Source organism: Lissotriton vulgaris, chromosome 3_1 (genome assembly GCF_964263255.1).
Source record: "Lissotriton vulgaris chromosome 3_1, aLisVul1.2, whole genome shotgun sequence".
Lineage (NCBI taxonomy): Eukaryota > Metazoa > Chordata > Amphibia > Caudata > Salamandridae > Lissotriton > Lissotriton vulgaris.
Genome location: NC_141689.1, coordinates 1,103,276,220 through 1,103,292,050, shown reverse-complemented (window position 1 = coordinate 1,103,292,050; position 15,831 = coordinate 1,103,276,220). Strand labels below are relative to the sequence as shown.

The window sequence follows — 15,831 nt, the reverse complement described above, 5'->3', positions numbered from 1 at the left end:
AAATGAAGTTATCTGATAAACAGGAGGAGCAGTATTTATGATGTTTATGATGATTATGATGTTTATGAGGTAACCCTTCATGAGGATGTTCACCTTAAAAGGTTGTGTATTCTCCCGATTGCAATATATATAGTCACAGAATGGAGTCTGACCAAACACAGTAATTGAAGAGAATTACAGGTGCTCCTGAAAAATATAAACAGTGATGAGTATATAATTGAAAACAGAGTATCCAATCACCCCTATTCATTTGCGGCAAGTAAAAAGAATGTGAATAACCGTGCTCATTGTGCACACATGCAATCTGCCAAAAGTAAATATGATCTCTGCCCACCATGGTAGGTAAAGGCGAATTGTATAAACCCACTGACACCAGTAATGTTATATTGTGACAAAAAGGGGGAAAAGGGGAAATTGGACCCCCTATTAGCACAGGACACTGTGAAAAGGGCTAGCAGGCTGAGGTCTATCTTAAAATTGACAAGTTAAAAGGCATGCATTTCGCCCCAAGAAATTGTAACGTGCACTGAGCCTATATCCGAAAAGTGAAGTCTATCAACAAATGAATGATGATGAACACCAAGCGTCATTATCGTTTCATCAAACACACAACAATTAAACAATGTAAAGGTATACCAATGATACATACCTTAAATGGAGACTTGAAAAGCTCCTAAAGTAATTAGATTATTAATAATATTATTATTACATTTCTAAGGCGCACAGCGACCCGGGGGTTTCCCGGCACCAACAGGACCCACGCAAGAAGAAGGAGCTAACCTATTGGTTGAATAACCATGTTTTTAGATCTTTGCGGAATTTATGATAAGTAGTTTCACACCAAAGTTGTAAAGGGAGAGTATTCCACAGTGCCGGAGCTAAGCAGGCAAAAGACCGACCGCCCATGCGTGCTTGTTGAATCCTGGGTACTTGAAACTTTGCCTGAATAGAGGATTGAAGAAGGCGCGTGGGGAGATGGGGGTGTACCAAAGTACTAAGATACTGTGGTGCTGCGCCTGATTTAATCCTATGCATATAGCATAGGGCTTTACATTTTGTGCGGTTCTCCATCCTAAGCAAATCAAGTTCGTGGAGAAAACCTGAAAAGGGGGTTTTACTAGGTATCTGGCAAAGTAGTCTGGCTGTGGAATTCTGGACTACTTGCAGCCTACGAACCACCTCCTTGTTGGCTCCCAAATACCGGACATTGCCATAGTCCAGTCTGGACACAATTAAGGCCTGGATAACTGTCCTTTGCGTAGACTTAGGCAGCATCCAAAGTATTTTTGCGCCATCTGAGGATGGTGAAACAGGTTGAGGCGACCTTAACCGCTTTCTGCTTCATAGAAAGTTGGTCATCTATGATTATGCCAGGATTGGGGACTGTCTGAGACGGTTGGAGGAAATCTCCCATTTGAGATACCTGTGTTGGGGACCCCAAAGATCTTTATTTCTTCTGAGTATTAGAAGTTTAGCTTTCCCTCCATTTAATTTCAACCTGTTAGTATGCATCCAGCAAGCTATCTTGTGCAGCCCAACCTGGAGAGATGACACATTCGATGTCTCCTTGGTAGACAGGGAGAAGATAAGCTGGGCATCATCGGCATAAGAAAACATGGTCAACACAGCTTCTTCAGCGATAGTAGCCATGGGGCTGACATAGATGTTAAAGAGTAAAGGGCTTAAGATGGATCCTTGTGGCACACCATATGGGGATGCGTGGGCCTTGGAGCTAGCGAATGGGGAGAAAACCTGAAAGGTCCTATCGGCCAGAAAACTCGACAGCCACTTGAGTGATGGTCCGACAATACCCCTAGAGTGTAAAGCGTGTAAAAGGGCAGTATGGTACACAGCGTTGAAAGCAGCACTCAAGTCAAGCAGCATAAGTGCCATTGTTTCTCCCATGTCCAGACATTGGCGAAAAGTTTCTGTGACGCCTAAGAGCGTGGATTCTGTAGAGAAGCCCACACAAAATCCTGATTGTGATGAGTGAAGGATTTTTTGGGAGTCCACAATCTGCGTCAGCTGCTGGTTGATATGTTTTTCCAGAACTTTAGGAAAGGCAGGGAGTAATGAAATCAGGCGGAAGTAACTTCCGCCGGATCAGCATTCACCTTTTTTTAGCAAGGGTAGGACCATGGCATGTTTCCAAGCTGCTGGTGCTGTTGCTTCACTCAATGACACATTGAGCAGTTCCATAATGACATTAAGTAAAGGTAATTCCAGTTTTTGAAGAATGGAAATGGGGAGAGGGTCCTTGGGCTAGCCAGGTTTAAGACTAGTAAGGATGCGATTGAAAGATAGAATATCTAGAGGTAGCCAGTTTTCAATGTCTTACTGGGGGTTGCAATAATGGTCAGTGTCGTAGAAGGAATGGTGCAGTCTGATGTAGTAGCATTGATCTATAATTGCAACTCCACATTAGTTGATATGGAATTAAATTCAGTGTGAATTTTTCTATTTTATCATTGAAGAACTCAGCCAGATCGTCACATTGCACTGCATTTAGCTCAGGTGACGAGGGTTGGCAAGATGCGCCTGATAGTTCTTTCACTATTTTAAAATAACTTTAGGATTGTTGTGAGCCAATGAAATGATGTTTTTTGCATCCTCATCTCTGACAGCTTTACACAGGTCATGAAAAGCTTTTTTTGCCAGTTTATAAGTACGTTTGGATTCAGGCCCATAGTCCTTCCTCCACCGCCTCTCCAATGCTTTTCATTGAGTTTTTTCTATTTTCAATTTTTCCGAAAACTAAGGGGCAGAGGGGCGATGATTGTTCATTTTTTTAGTCGACATGGGAAGACAGGCATCAATTGAAGTTATTAACCAGGTATGAATGGTGTCAGCATCAGCTATAATGGTTGCGGGGTGACCGGAATATTGTTTAAGAGATGTTGATTAAGTTGATCAACATCCAGTTTCTGAACCACTCTTTGGGAGAAGAGGTATAGTGATTTGTACACTGCATTTCCATTTTTACCCTAATTCCAACCAGAAAATGATCTGACTAGAGTATAGGAATGGCTGTCTGGCATGAAATACTAGCATAATTGGAGAAAATGGGGTCCAGTAGATAACCCGCGTTATGAGTGGGTCCTGAGTCATGAAGTAGAACGTTCATGGCTGCCAAATCAGCAGTCAAAGTGAAGCTGATGGTGCATGTCGGGTCAATAAAATGGATGTTTAAGTACCCCAAGATAGTGAGATTTGTAGCTTCTAGTAACAGGGAGGCAATAAGATCTGGGAGCATCGATGCCCATGAACCTGCTGGGTCTGAAGGTCTATAAATCAAGATCCCAGAGAAGGTGAATTGGGATGAAAGCGAGAGTTTAAAAGAACTGGCTTCACGGCCTTTAAAGGGGAGGTCTTCCCATTTATAAATATAAGAATTTTTAAATATAAGTGCAATTCCCCTCCAATTTTATTTATCCGATCCTTTCTAAGGATTGTATAGTTGTCATTCAGCCATGTTTCCGGTATAGAAAATGCCATCAGGTTGTGTATTAAGTAAGAGGTCATGAATATCTTCCTTATGTTTTGGAAGCGACCTACAATTAATGCTAAAAAAGGTGAATTACTTAGGAGATCAGCCTTATTTATTACAGAGGAAGACATCAATGAGTTCAGGTTCAGAGGGGTAATGCTAGTATCAGCATGTTTCCTGCTGGGTGTGGTACTAAGTGGGGAACCACAGCAGCAACAGTTAGAGGCCGGACTTCCAGGTATTAGGGGCTTACAATTAGGTTTAGGCTTAGCACGCAGGTCCCATAATAGCTTTTGGGAGTAAGTCAAATTGTTTTGGGAGAAGAGGCAGGGGTTGTGGCCCCTGGTCACGGCTGGGCACGAACGGGCGCAGTCAGGCTGGTCTTTGGCGCACCACCGGAGTGCCCGCTGCGTGAAGGGTCTGCCATTTGAATTCATAGTGATTAATCAGTTAATCGTCAACCAGCGGATCCCCACCTCCCCTCACCTCTAACCTGGAAAGACTGTAACCGCGGCTCCCACCACAACCTCCGGGAAATCCCATGGTGGACCAGGGAGTATACAGTGCGAAAGCGGGTGTCAGAGGTCAACAGGTAGGCGCTCGGGTGCAGAGATATAATTTGTGCAGGTAAGATAAGTCGCAAATGAAAGTTAAAAATTCCTAAAAGGAGACGTTAGCACAGCCTCTGTTATTACAAGGCTCTCACTTATAGCACGCGTCCGCTGCGCGAAGCATCTGCCATTTGAATTTATAGTAATTAACCAGCTGATTGTCAACCAGCGGAACCCCGCCTTCCCTCTAACCCGGAAAGACTGTAACCATGGTGAATTCCTGTGGTGCACTGCAAAAGCGGGTGTCAGAGGTCAACAGATAGGAGCTTGGGTACAGAGATATAATTTATGCAGTTAAGATAAGTCGCAAGTGAAATTTTAAAATTCCTAAAAAGGAGACGTAAGCACATCCGCTGTAATTACAAGGCTCTCACTTCTAGTTCGCTTCCGCTGCGCAAACATCTGCCATTTGAATTTATAGTGCTTAACCAGCTGATTGTCAGCCATCAGATCCCCACCTCACCTCACCTCTAACCCGGAAAGACTGTAACCACGGGTCCCTCCACAACAACTGGGAAATCCCGTTGCGGACCATGGAGTATGCGGTGCGAAAGAGTGATAAGAGCACATTAGTAAAAAGAAATGTACCTCTAAGATGTTGGAGATTAATAAACTCCTAAAATGTGGCTAAAAAACAAGCAGTATAATGCAGAGCAAAGCATTTCAGAAACCTGTTACACATTAAGGGCCTTATTACAACTACGCCGGTCCATTGGACAGCCGTAGTCTTGGTGGTGGTCCATGGACAGCCATACTGGCGGTCCACCCACCATATTACGACTATGGAGGTCGGACCCCCCTGGACCACTGTTACCACCTGGGATGCACAATCTCATGGCAGTGGCAAAGCAGTCTGAGGCCCCAATATGCTGGTGGTGGTGCTGCTGCACCACTAAGCATTTTATGAGTTATCTTACTGACACAGCTTTCATGGCAGGGAGTCCACCATGAAAAAAAGTGTAGCGTTGATGAAACTAAGGGAGCCCTATAGGGCCCCTGTTGCCTCTGCACAAGGAGATGCATGTGGGGGGGCACATGGTGTGCCCCCCTGTATGCATGCACCCCGAGGCCCTGCACGCAAAGGTTTCACAGTTCAAGCCGTGCAGGAATGTGCATTGGAGTTCCCATTGCTGTGCCTTGCTGAGGCTCACATATGAGCCTTTGCACATTACAACAACTGTGGGCCAGCTGCCACAGAACTGCCTGGCCTGGATTCCTGTCAGAAACTGGCTGGTGGTCTCTGTAAGGCTTTGTTGGTATGGCACCAGGGCGCCAGTGTGGCGGCCTGCTTTCATGCCGTCAAACTCATAATAAGGCTCTAATTCTGCAGAAAACCTCTGGTTTGTTATGTCACAGTAAAGCCTACCTTAGACTGGCATGAAGCCATCTGCACACAACTTCTGTTTTCAAATTGGGACCTCTATGAGTTGACACGTCGTGTTGTAAGCAACCCTGCATCACATAAGCGAAAATGGACTAAAAAGCCCTCTAAAAAGTAAAGGGAGAGGCGTGGCTATCTTAGTGGTACAAAAGAGCTAACCAATCTAAATTGATTACCTGCTCCGGTATCCAATATTCCCAATGGGGCTCCAATAATGACGGGATTGCTGTAAAATAGAGGGAGAAAAGTAATCAAGGGAGATGAAGGATCAAGAGAATGGATGAGAAATATACTGGAAAATGAGGAAAATATGTGTTATATAGAGTCCAGCTTAAACAACAATTGAGAGTAAATGAGGATTAATGGCCAAAATATATCTAGGTCATAACACTGAAAAAAAGAATTATGTTTAGTAATGTAGCGAGCTTGCTTGAAAGGTGCATAGTGTTCATTCAAACATGCAATCTACACATATCTGTGCAGAGAAGTGAGCTCAGTAGCAGTACAAGTGGTCACATTTTGAGGAAAATCTCCAATGGCTGGAATCATGTATTACATCCCTCTTGACACCTCCAGCGATCAAGCTCTGAGGCAACATATTGCATGTCATACATTACTTTCTAAACATGCATATAAAAATAACCAAAATACAGTACAGGTAGATGGCTACATTTGTTGAGTTTGTTATCCTTCCAAAGCCTGAAAAATAATAAGAAAATCAAATCTAAACTGTACATTGTGCATGTCACAGTTAAAAGCAATGAGTGCGACCGGTTTTTAACACCTGAAATTCCTAACCACATAGATGCATCTCCCCTAGAAACAAGTAATTGTCACAGTGCACAATAGAGACCAAGATGTCTACTCTGTTAATAACACATGACATTTCTTATCTCTTCTCTACAGCATGTAGTTTCAATATCCATGTGGTTTCTAATTTCCTGAGGGCAACAGTTCTGTCTCCACCCCTCGGATGAGGTTCTATATGTGCTGTGCCATGGAATTTGATATTCAATCTTTTTAAGACATTGTGTTCTAGATTATAATATGTAGACAAAGAGTAGTTGGGATGGTTATTCCTAATTGCTCTTCCATGCTCCTAAATGCATTCTTTAAGTGGTCTGATTGTGCTACCTACATAGATCTGTTCACAGTGGCATTAAATACAGTAGACCATGCATTTAGTGTTGCAATTGATAAATTGATATGATATGATATTTTCTTGGAGAGTTATATTGGAAGGTGTTTTTTATCCCAAGCAAATTGGCATACATTGCATTTAGTGCATTTATAGGATCCTTTCGGTTTCATGGACAGTGAGGAAAGCTGTTTTGTGTGTGTACGTTGCGGCATGAAACTCTGGCATAATAAGTTTCTCATAGTGGTTCTTCTACTGTACGTATGCCAGGTTTTTGGGAGCTGTATCTTTTTAGAACAGTACCTAGTTACAGTATATGCTAATATTTGCATAAAATTGTATACACACTGTCACTCTGTACCAAGTGATAAGACTAAGGGCCTGAATTAGAGTTCAGCGGTGTGGGAGCAGTTCGCCAAACCAGGGCCCCACAGCCACACAGCCAAACTTGCCTGCATACCGCCTAACAGATTACTAGTACATTTGTGGTCTTGTATGCAGGGCTTTAGCCGTTCCAGGTGGTGAACCTTAGAAAGGCACAACAATGGGAATACCGTTCCTGTACTGCATGGACTGGAGTCCAAGCCGGCAAAGTGAGCAAGGGACTCACGTCTGAGCATACCCTGCCACACTTATGGTGGCCAAAAGCGGTACAAAAGGAGGTGGCAGAGTGGGCTAAAGAACGGTGGCACTGGATTCAAGCAAGCCGGGCTGAAGACGGCTGGAATGCCAGAAACCGGTCCTTGGAAGCTTGTTTCCGGTCCAGGAAAGGCATGGCTTGGCAGTTCGGGCTAGACTGTTCCCATGAGGCAAAGGGTCAGACTGATTTGCATATAGCCATGTCTGAACTGGGGTGGCAGAGTGGGCTAAAGAACGGTGCTGGATTAAACCCAGATATTTTGACTGGGTGTGAGTGTCTGTTTGATTCAGATGCTCCGTCCATCACCACCCCCTTTTGTACCGCTTTTGGCCGCCATAAGTGTGGCAGGGTATGCTCAGACGTGAGCCCCTTGCTCACTTTGCCACTGGATTCAAGCAAGCCGGGCTGAAGACGGCTGGAATGCCAGAAACCGGTCCACGGAAGCTTGTTTCCGATCCAGGGAAGGCATGGCTTGGCAGTTCGGGCTGGACTGTTCCCATGAGGCACAGGGTCAGACTGATTTGCATATAGCCATGTCTGAACTGGGGTGGTAGAGTGGGCTAAAGAACGGTGATGGATTAAACCCAGATCTTTTGACTAGGTGTGAGTGTTTGATTGATTCAGATGCTCCGTCCATCACCACCCCTTTTTGTACCACATTCATCTGTGGCGTCTGGCGCTCAATTTTGTAAAAAATGTTTAGGGCAAGGGTATTTAGCTTTCCACGTAAAAAGCAGATTCTCTGTGAGGACAAATTCCGAGGAATTGTGAGTTTATCTTGGATAAACTAAGTATCTTCCTCCTTTGTTTCAATCTTTAATGATTTCAAAAACTGGAGTCCAAGGAGAGGACGCTTTCACAAATATGTAAGCTGTCAGCTGCATGCTGTTTAAAGAGCCCATGGAAGGTAAATACACCAGGACTCCAGTTTTTTAAATAAATAAAGATTGAGACAAAGAATGGCTGATGCTTAGTTTATCCAAGATAAACTCACGAGTCCTCGGAGGAGGAACATCAAGAACAAGTAAGAGCACAACTGCAACGACTGAGAGAGAAGAAGTTATACGTGAAATTGAAGAAATGCTCTTTCAATACAACTACTGTAGAACTTCTTAGAATTGTTCTCCCCCTTCAGGATTAACCAAGGATGAGCACAAAGTAAATGCAATCACAGACTGGGGGTCTCTGACATCGGTAAAGGAAGTTCAAGGCTTCATTGGCTTTGACAATTTCTGCCAGAGATTTATCCATCAATTCTCTCAAAAGATCATTTCTCACACAGTTGTTGAAAACATGCTAATCCCTCAAAACCATTTTATTTGTAAACTGATATATTGGAATTGCCAATTGGAGGGGTCCTATCTCAAAGTCACAAAACGACAAGGCAACTGCACCCAGTGGCTCAGCGCTCCGAAAACGTAATCCAGCAGAGGTGAGTTATACAATCACTGAAAAAAACTACCAGCTAATAAAGAGTGGAGGCACTATTTAATGGGGCAAGACACACTGTGACAGTATTCACCAACCATAGGATCTTGAAGTTCTTAAGATCAGCTAGAACCCTAACATCAAGACAACTCAGATGGTCATTATACTTTACTGACAATGATTTCTTAATCGCTTATAGCTGCACCACTACCATGGGTTTGGCGGTCCATTGGACTGCCAAACTCTTAATCAGGCCCTAAGTCTTTGTTTACTAGTTTTTTTAATTTACATTTCCCAGAGCCAGGAATAGAATTCAGAAAGCACAATGCAGCTCCCTACTGAAGAAAAATGCCTACGAAAAAAATAATAAACAAAGACTAAGTCTTATCACTAGGTACAATTCACAAAGTAACAGTCTGTACAAAATGCACCTGTGTGACGAAACAGATCTTGGCTGTGCTTTGTGATGTCACCTACTCCATATTGTGGCTGTACTTAATGATGTCACCTATTTTATATTGTTGAGGATCTAAACTTAAACATAATAAATACGACTTGGATTTATACATATTGGATTTCTTACATATTAGACCACATATATGTACTGTTGGAACTTGCATACGAAACTGTGTATTTGGATATTAATGAGTGCTGTGATATCTCTCTTGCATGCACTCTTAATAAACATGTAGCTTCATCATTAAATAATGTACATGTCTCTCAGGGTTATTATATTGTTTACTTCTTTGTTGTGACCAGAGCATTTGAACCAAAGTTCCCTCCAAGAGAAAGAGTTAAAATTCGTACTGAGTAACACAATCCAGCACAAGTGCATTTTATGTAATCTAAATAGAAATAGAAAAGCACATCTTGGAAATATATTATTAGTCATATTCGCAATCACCATGCAAAGCTGTTAGGGATTGGTGGGCACACCCTCTAGGAGATACTAACCAGGAGGACCTGATTATATTTGATGTAGGTACATGCATTATAATATTACTGTTTGCGCTACATTTCGTTATGCAATCACAACCATGTTTGCTCTATACTTTAAAATGAAGATGACTTCAGGATTCTTTCCACAGCAAAAGCCTTTTTGAAAATGTTCTTTTCGCATAGCAATGTTTTGCTGAATGCTCCTCTTGCATGAAATATTTGTAACACTGTTAAATTTGCCTTTTGACCATAGAAGGTTATATCAACAATAATAGGTTATGTTTGCACACTTACCTGATTGGTGCTCAGTTTATTGATTTTGGAAGAAGATAAGGCTGAGTCAGCCCTGTCATGGCTTTAAGCTGTTGAGCATGGAACATGTATTTTCATCAATGTGATGATTGTCCTTTTTGTTTTCCCTTCAGGTCAGTGCCTTGAAGTCCTCACACTATGGATTTGGAACCACTGTGATTGTTGGAGTAGCGCCACTCAATGCCCAGATCTCCTTCGACCCTATGCTGCTGCTCACAGGCCGCACTTTGAAAGGAGCTCTTTTAGGAGGTAGGGCAATGAGCTGATATTACATTAAATTGCAGTGCCAGTGTGAAGGACATCAAATGGAGGAAATGTATTGCTTTTACAATGGGGGCGGGAGTTTGAAAGGGAGAAAAAAATACTAGTGTTTAAAGTCTTAGAAACCCCTAGAAGCACTGTACTTTAATGACAGTCAATAAAGGAATATTTAGTAGCTCAAGAATATATGCTTTACTGGAGGTAGGCCCTTTATTGCCAGCCACATGTGAAGTTGCAAGATTGATGACAACAAAAACTGATGAACAAAGTTGCACTAAACCTGGCATTTAACTGGGCCTTTACCCAGATAATCAACTTTTGTAGGTTTAGAGACATTTGCTTAACAGACGTTGTTTTGGAGTCTTCGAGGAGTTAATTTCGGTAGCTATCTTGACCATTGTTTTGCAGATGCTTTACAGTTGGGTTCCGTGGAGGTTTGTGGATTACGTTTTAAAACTGAACAAATCCATTTAGATGAGGAATCATTTTCCAATTCCTATGGATGAGAATCCACAAATCCAAAGGATGTGATTGACTGGTAATGATTGAAAGTGTGTATTGCTGCAGCCATTACTGACTACAAGACATCGAAGCCTACTTTACAAAGGAAGTGCTTGTGAGATATAAATGAGCAGCCTATATCCTCCCAGCCTTCAGGGAGGAAATTATGGATTCCTGGAATGACAGTTACTGACCACAAAAATAAAAAGCTTCCTTTCTACAGCATGGTTTGCTTATCTTCCTACATTCTAATGGATTCCATGAGTGGCTATTTTAGGTTGGATTCGCTGTCACTTTTTCGCTGACCAAGATTCAGGGATGTTTTAGAGTTAAAATATTCTACTTTGTAATGTATAATAATGACACTAAGCGCCATTGTCTTTCTGTTGTGTGTAAATAATTTTCAAAATTTGTAAAAATACTACATCTCCCATAATGCCACTTAAAGGCAGATATGGGAAAGTATAAATGTAGAAAGTAAAGAAGGACTTACCGACCGTGACAAAAGCCTAGAGTGGCTGAAACACGTTGGTGGGGTGAAACACTGAATAAAAAAGCTTATAACCATCCAGGAGTGCTGCCTCTTTTGTGGTAAAACATTGTTTGGGCCAGGATCCAGCCCTTGGCAGAGCACCTGCTGTGGAGCGCTTTTCGAGCACAAAGGATCACTTTGATGGTGTATATATATATATATATATATATATATATATATATATATATATATATATATATATATATATATGATCAAGCCTCCTCTAAAGGCAAAAAGCGTCATGGCAGGCGCACTGGCATCTATTTAATAAAAGCACATTTTTGCACCAGCAATCAAAGGGTTCACTCTTTGTCATCTTTGGATTTGATCAGCGGCAGTCTGCGGTGTGGCGAGTATCCAGAATACATATACATTTGTGGCCCGTCATTTCAAAGAACATCATAATAATGACAGTTCCCTTTTGCGCTATTATGCGATCGATTGTGTGGGTCCAAATAGGAGAGGAGGTGACAGGGACGGTGCCCTTAGAAAACTGGAAACCAGGTACATCCTGGATATGGACTGTCGAGCTCCGGGGGGCCTGAACTCTACAGAAGATTTTTACACATGTTTATGACAATTCCACACTGTCTTATATTTCTTCTGTCACTCCTGTTGAGCAGTAACGGCTTCTGTAAGTGCTCCTTACTGTGCCTTGCTTTACTTGTCTGTCCTTTTTATTGAATAGAGTGCGGCCAATACTGTATATATTAGAGGGCTGGATGTTTCCACTTAGTGGGGTGTAGCCTAGGCTTAGGCTGCACTAAGATGTACCAAGAACTTTGCTCACTTGTTTAAGAACCTTTCAGCTCTATCAATACGAATATGAGAAAACAATGTCACAAAGTCACCTAAAAACCAGTAGAAAAAAACTTCACATAAAAATAGTGCACTTGGTTATCTTTTTGGTATTCACGATTCACTGGGGTACATCCAATTCCGAGCAGCGGTTGGTCCAAGTAATTACAGAGTACAGTGGATGGAGACACGGCAGAGGCTGCGAAGGTTTTCCCCTCTCACCTTTGGGAGGGGTCTACTTCTCCTCTGCCTGTCCTCTATCTAACTCGAGGCACGTGTAAACAATGTTGTGCATTTAATATATAGGATGCTGCGATCTGAATATTTTAAACATCTGGTTGTCTGATTATTCTTGCATACTATAGATCTCATCCTAAAGAAACGGTGCTGTGCTTATTTGCATATTTATTCTAATTGCAACATAAGGTCTTGGTTTTAAAATATATACATATTTATTTTATATATATTTATTATATATATTTTTGTAAATATTAACTTATTGAAATACTGTTTATGACCTTGTGCACAGAATGTATATTGTATATAGTATATATCTGTGAAGTCGTTTTCTTCATGTGGCACATTGCACTTTTTTCATTGTTTACATCATTTGCCATTTGCACAATTGGATTCATCCAGTTATGTTTGCACACACTTCGTGTAGCACATTGCACTTTATACATCGTTTACATTAATTGCAATTTGCACAATTGGATTTATCCAGTCATCTTTGTTTACATTACGTGTGTATTTTGATGAATTACATTATGCACTTTAGTGATACATGTGTCATCGACGCAACAGGTGACCAGCCAGGGATTATCCCGTGATATGGTTGTAAATAAGAAGTCTGTTGTCAGTATTTACTGTTTGGTGCAACATGTGACCACAAACTGACCAATGGAAATGTATCCCCACTTTACACTAGCACTTTAAATATTGCCTTTTCCCAGCGTGCGTCATGTGATCAAGGCCTCTGTGAAGGCCGAAACGTCATGCTGTGTGCCGCTTCCTCGAGGGTACAATAAAGAAAATTGCTCACTGCACCTGAGGTCTCCGTCTTCTTTCCTGCGCAGCGGTTCCTTCACTGGGCTCCGGGCGAGAGGTTGCTGAGGATTGTTCTATATATATATATATATATATATATATATGAAAGCAACGCTTCTTCTGAAGTGCTGGGACCCATGAAAGTTGGCGCAGATACCCGCGAAGCAGTCCATTTATTATTGGCTATATTTATGAGATACAGATCTCTGTCAGACTCATGTATTTTACGTCTATTGCATGTCTGAACGAGTGGGAAACTGTAAGATCAATTTCCACAATGAGTAACAAACTCTTGTTATATCGAGACCATGATAAACGCAACATAATATTGAAGTTTATTTATTTGTACAGGTTGACTGACTTTATGTATTATACATTAATTTTTCCAGGGATTTTCGCTGTATATATCTTGTTGGGCCAACAACAACATGCCATTCCAAACCTGTCAAATTCGAGAATATAACGATGTTGACGTTACTTTACCATTCCAATATGTCTGCCATTTACTTGCTTACAAGTCCTATGTTTATGTTGATTGTGATTGACAACACTGAACTTTATTTAAATACCGGAGTCACTCGTGTTGGTTTACATGTGAACAAGGCTGTTGAGCTGAAACGCGTTGTGTAAATAAACTGCTTACCTTACACTTTGGATTCCTTTGCCTGATTGCCTGATAGCGCAAGACGAACCTTGTTTTCCTTGGATGTAATATATATATATATATATATATATATATATATATATATATATATATATATTCACAGAAAAAACCATAGGTTATAGTGGATATATAGTTAGGAATTTGCATTTACAAAACCTTGAAAATTCAATGAAAAAACCATTGGTTTTAGGCCATATATAGTTAGGAATTAGCATTTACAAAACCTTATTTTACTCGCATAAAACCATTGAAATTCCATATATAGTTAGAAGCGCTAACTATATATCGCGCACCCGCAATCCACTGCTGATGATGTCACATATTACATCATTCATGACATGGTCAGTGACATCACTGATGACATCACTGATGACATCTCAAATGACATCACTGATGACATCACTGATCACAACATCCAGTGATTGTATGTGTCTGTAAAGTTTAAATATGTTTTACATATTGAAGAATGAGTGGATGTATAAGTGTCTGGATGAAGAATTTAGTAGGTGCATCACTGACTGTATGAAAGAGTGATTAAATGTGTCTCACTGAGTGCATGGGTTAGTGACTAAACTGTCTTAATTTGTGCATCAGTATGTTTGTTGTTGTGTAAGCTGCTGCATGTGTTGATCAGTAGCTATAAGAGTGGCCATATGGGTTATTGATTGGTTGCCCAAGTATTTGAATGGGAGGCTGAGTGTGTGTGTGGGTGGCTGGGAGGTGCGTGACTCTGTGCATAGATGTGTAAGCAGTTGATTCACTAGGAGTATGAGTTCAAGAGTGCATGTGGAAACAGCTATATGGGCGGTTGACTGTGCATGGGTGTGTTGGTGAGTGAATGGATTTCTCATTGCTACATGTGCAAGTAAGTACGTATGTAAAACACAATACATGTGAGAGTTGAAATATATAAATAACTGAACATAAGAGCCAGTGAATGTGTGAGTGGCTGTATCGATCACTGTGAGCTTGTATCAGGGATTATATAAGAGAGTAAATATGTGTTATTATATGTTTGAATAAGTAAGATGTGTATAACTGTATAGTTGAGGAAATGGAGGTGTGATTGATTCTTTGCATGACTGACTAGGTGTGTGAGTAACTCCATGGATGAGTGACAGTCTGTGAGTGTCTGTTTATACTGAGTGTATGTAAGGTTATATTAGAGTCTGAAGAGGTTCATTGTATTATCACATGAGTGATGTGATCAGTGATGACAAATGAGATGTCATCAGTGATGTCATTTGAGTTGTCATCAGTGATGTCATCAGTGATGTCATTTGAGATGTCATCAGTGATGTCATCAGTGATGTCACTGACCATGTCATGAATGATGTAATATGTGACATCATCAGCAGTGGATTGCGGGTGCGCGATATATAGTTAGCGCTTCTAACTATATATGGAATTTCAATGGTTTTATGCGAGTAAAATAAGGTTTTGTAAATGCTAATTCCTAACTATATATGGCCTAAAACCAATGGTTTTTTCATTGAATTTTCAAGGTTTTGTAAATGCAAATTCCTAACTATATATCCACTATAACCTATGGTTTTTTCTGTGAATTTCATTGGTTTTTTAATAGCAAATATGAAAAGCTTTAAAATGTCAAGTACGTGATAGATAAAAACATTTTCGTATTTATGCACGCTGATGTGCTTTGAACGCTGCACCCCCCCCCCCCCTCCCCTCTTTTGTCTTAGTAGTACTCTCTCTTTGCAGATACTGAAGGGTAGTTAACGCAGGCCTTTACCCCCGTTGTAATCCGTCGTGCCTCCTTGTCTCTCCATTTGATTGATTGTTGTCCAAGCATTTACTGTTTTAGAATTGGTTCTCTTTGGATCATTCTCTATTTACAAACAAGCACAAAGTCGCAATACTCTGTTTAGTCTTTGCAGATAGTGAAAAATCGTGTAAAAAAATAAAAGTAATCGAGCAAAATCAGTAGGCCACTAATTGGATCTCTTTTTGACCTCGCTAAAATAGAAATATTAGGAACAACCCTTCATGAGAAATACGAAAATAGTGAGATGAACTGAGCTCCACACCATGAGGGCTGCAAGACAGCTCGGCTCCATCACCCATCCCGCAC

General features: G+C 41.1%; 1 protein-coding gene across 1 annotated transcript in view; it reads left to right on the top strand.

Moving 5' to 3' along the window:
* Window positions 1-15,831, top strand: part of LOC147727490 (alcohol dehydrogenase 1-like) — a 188,081-nt gene that overhangs the window by 136,156 nt on the left and 36,094 nt on the right. The window contains exon 7 of the mRNA XM_086961566.1: window positions 10,050-10,185. Within this exon, the coding sequence (XP_086817692.1) occupies window positions 10,050-10,185 (136 nt within the window). The remainder of the gene's footprint in view (window positions 1-10,049; window positions 10,186-15,831) is intronic.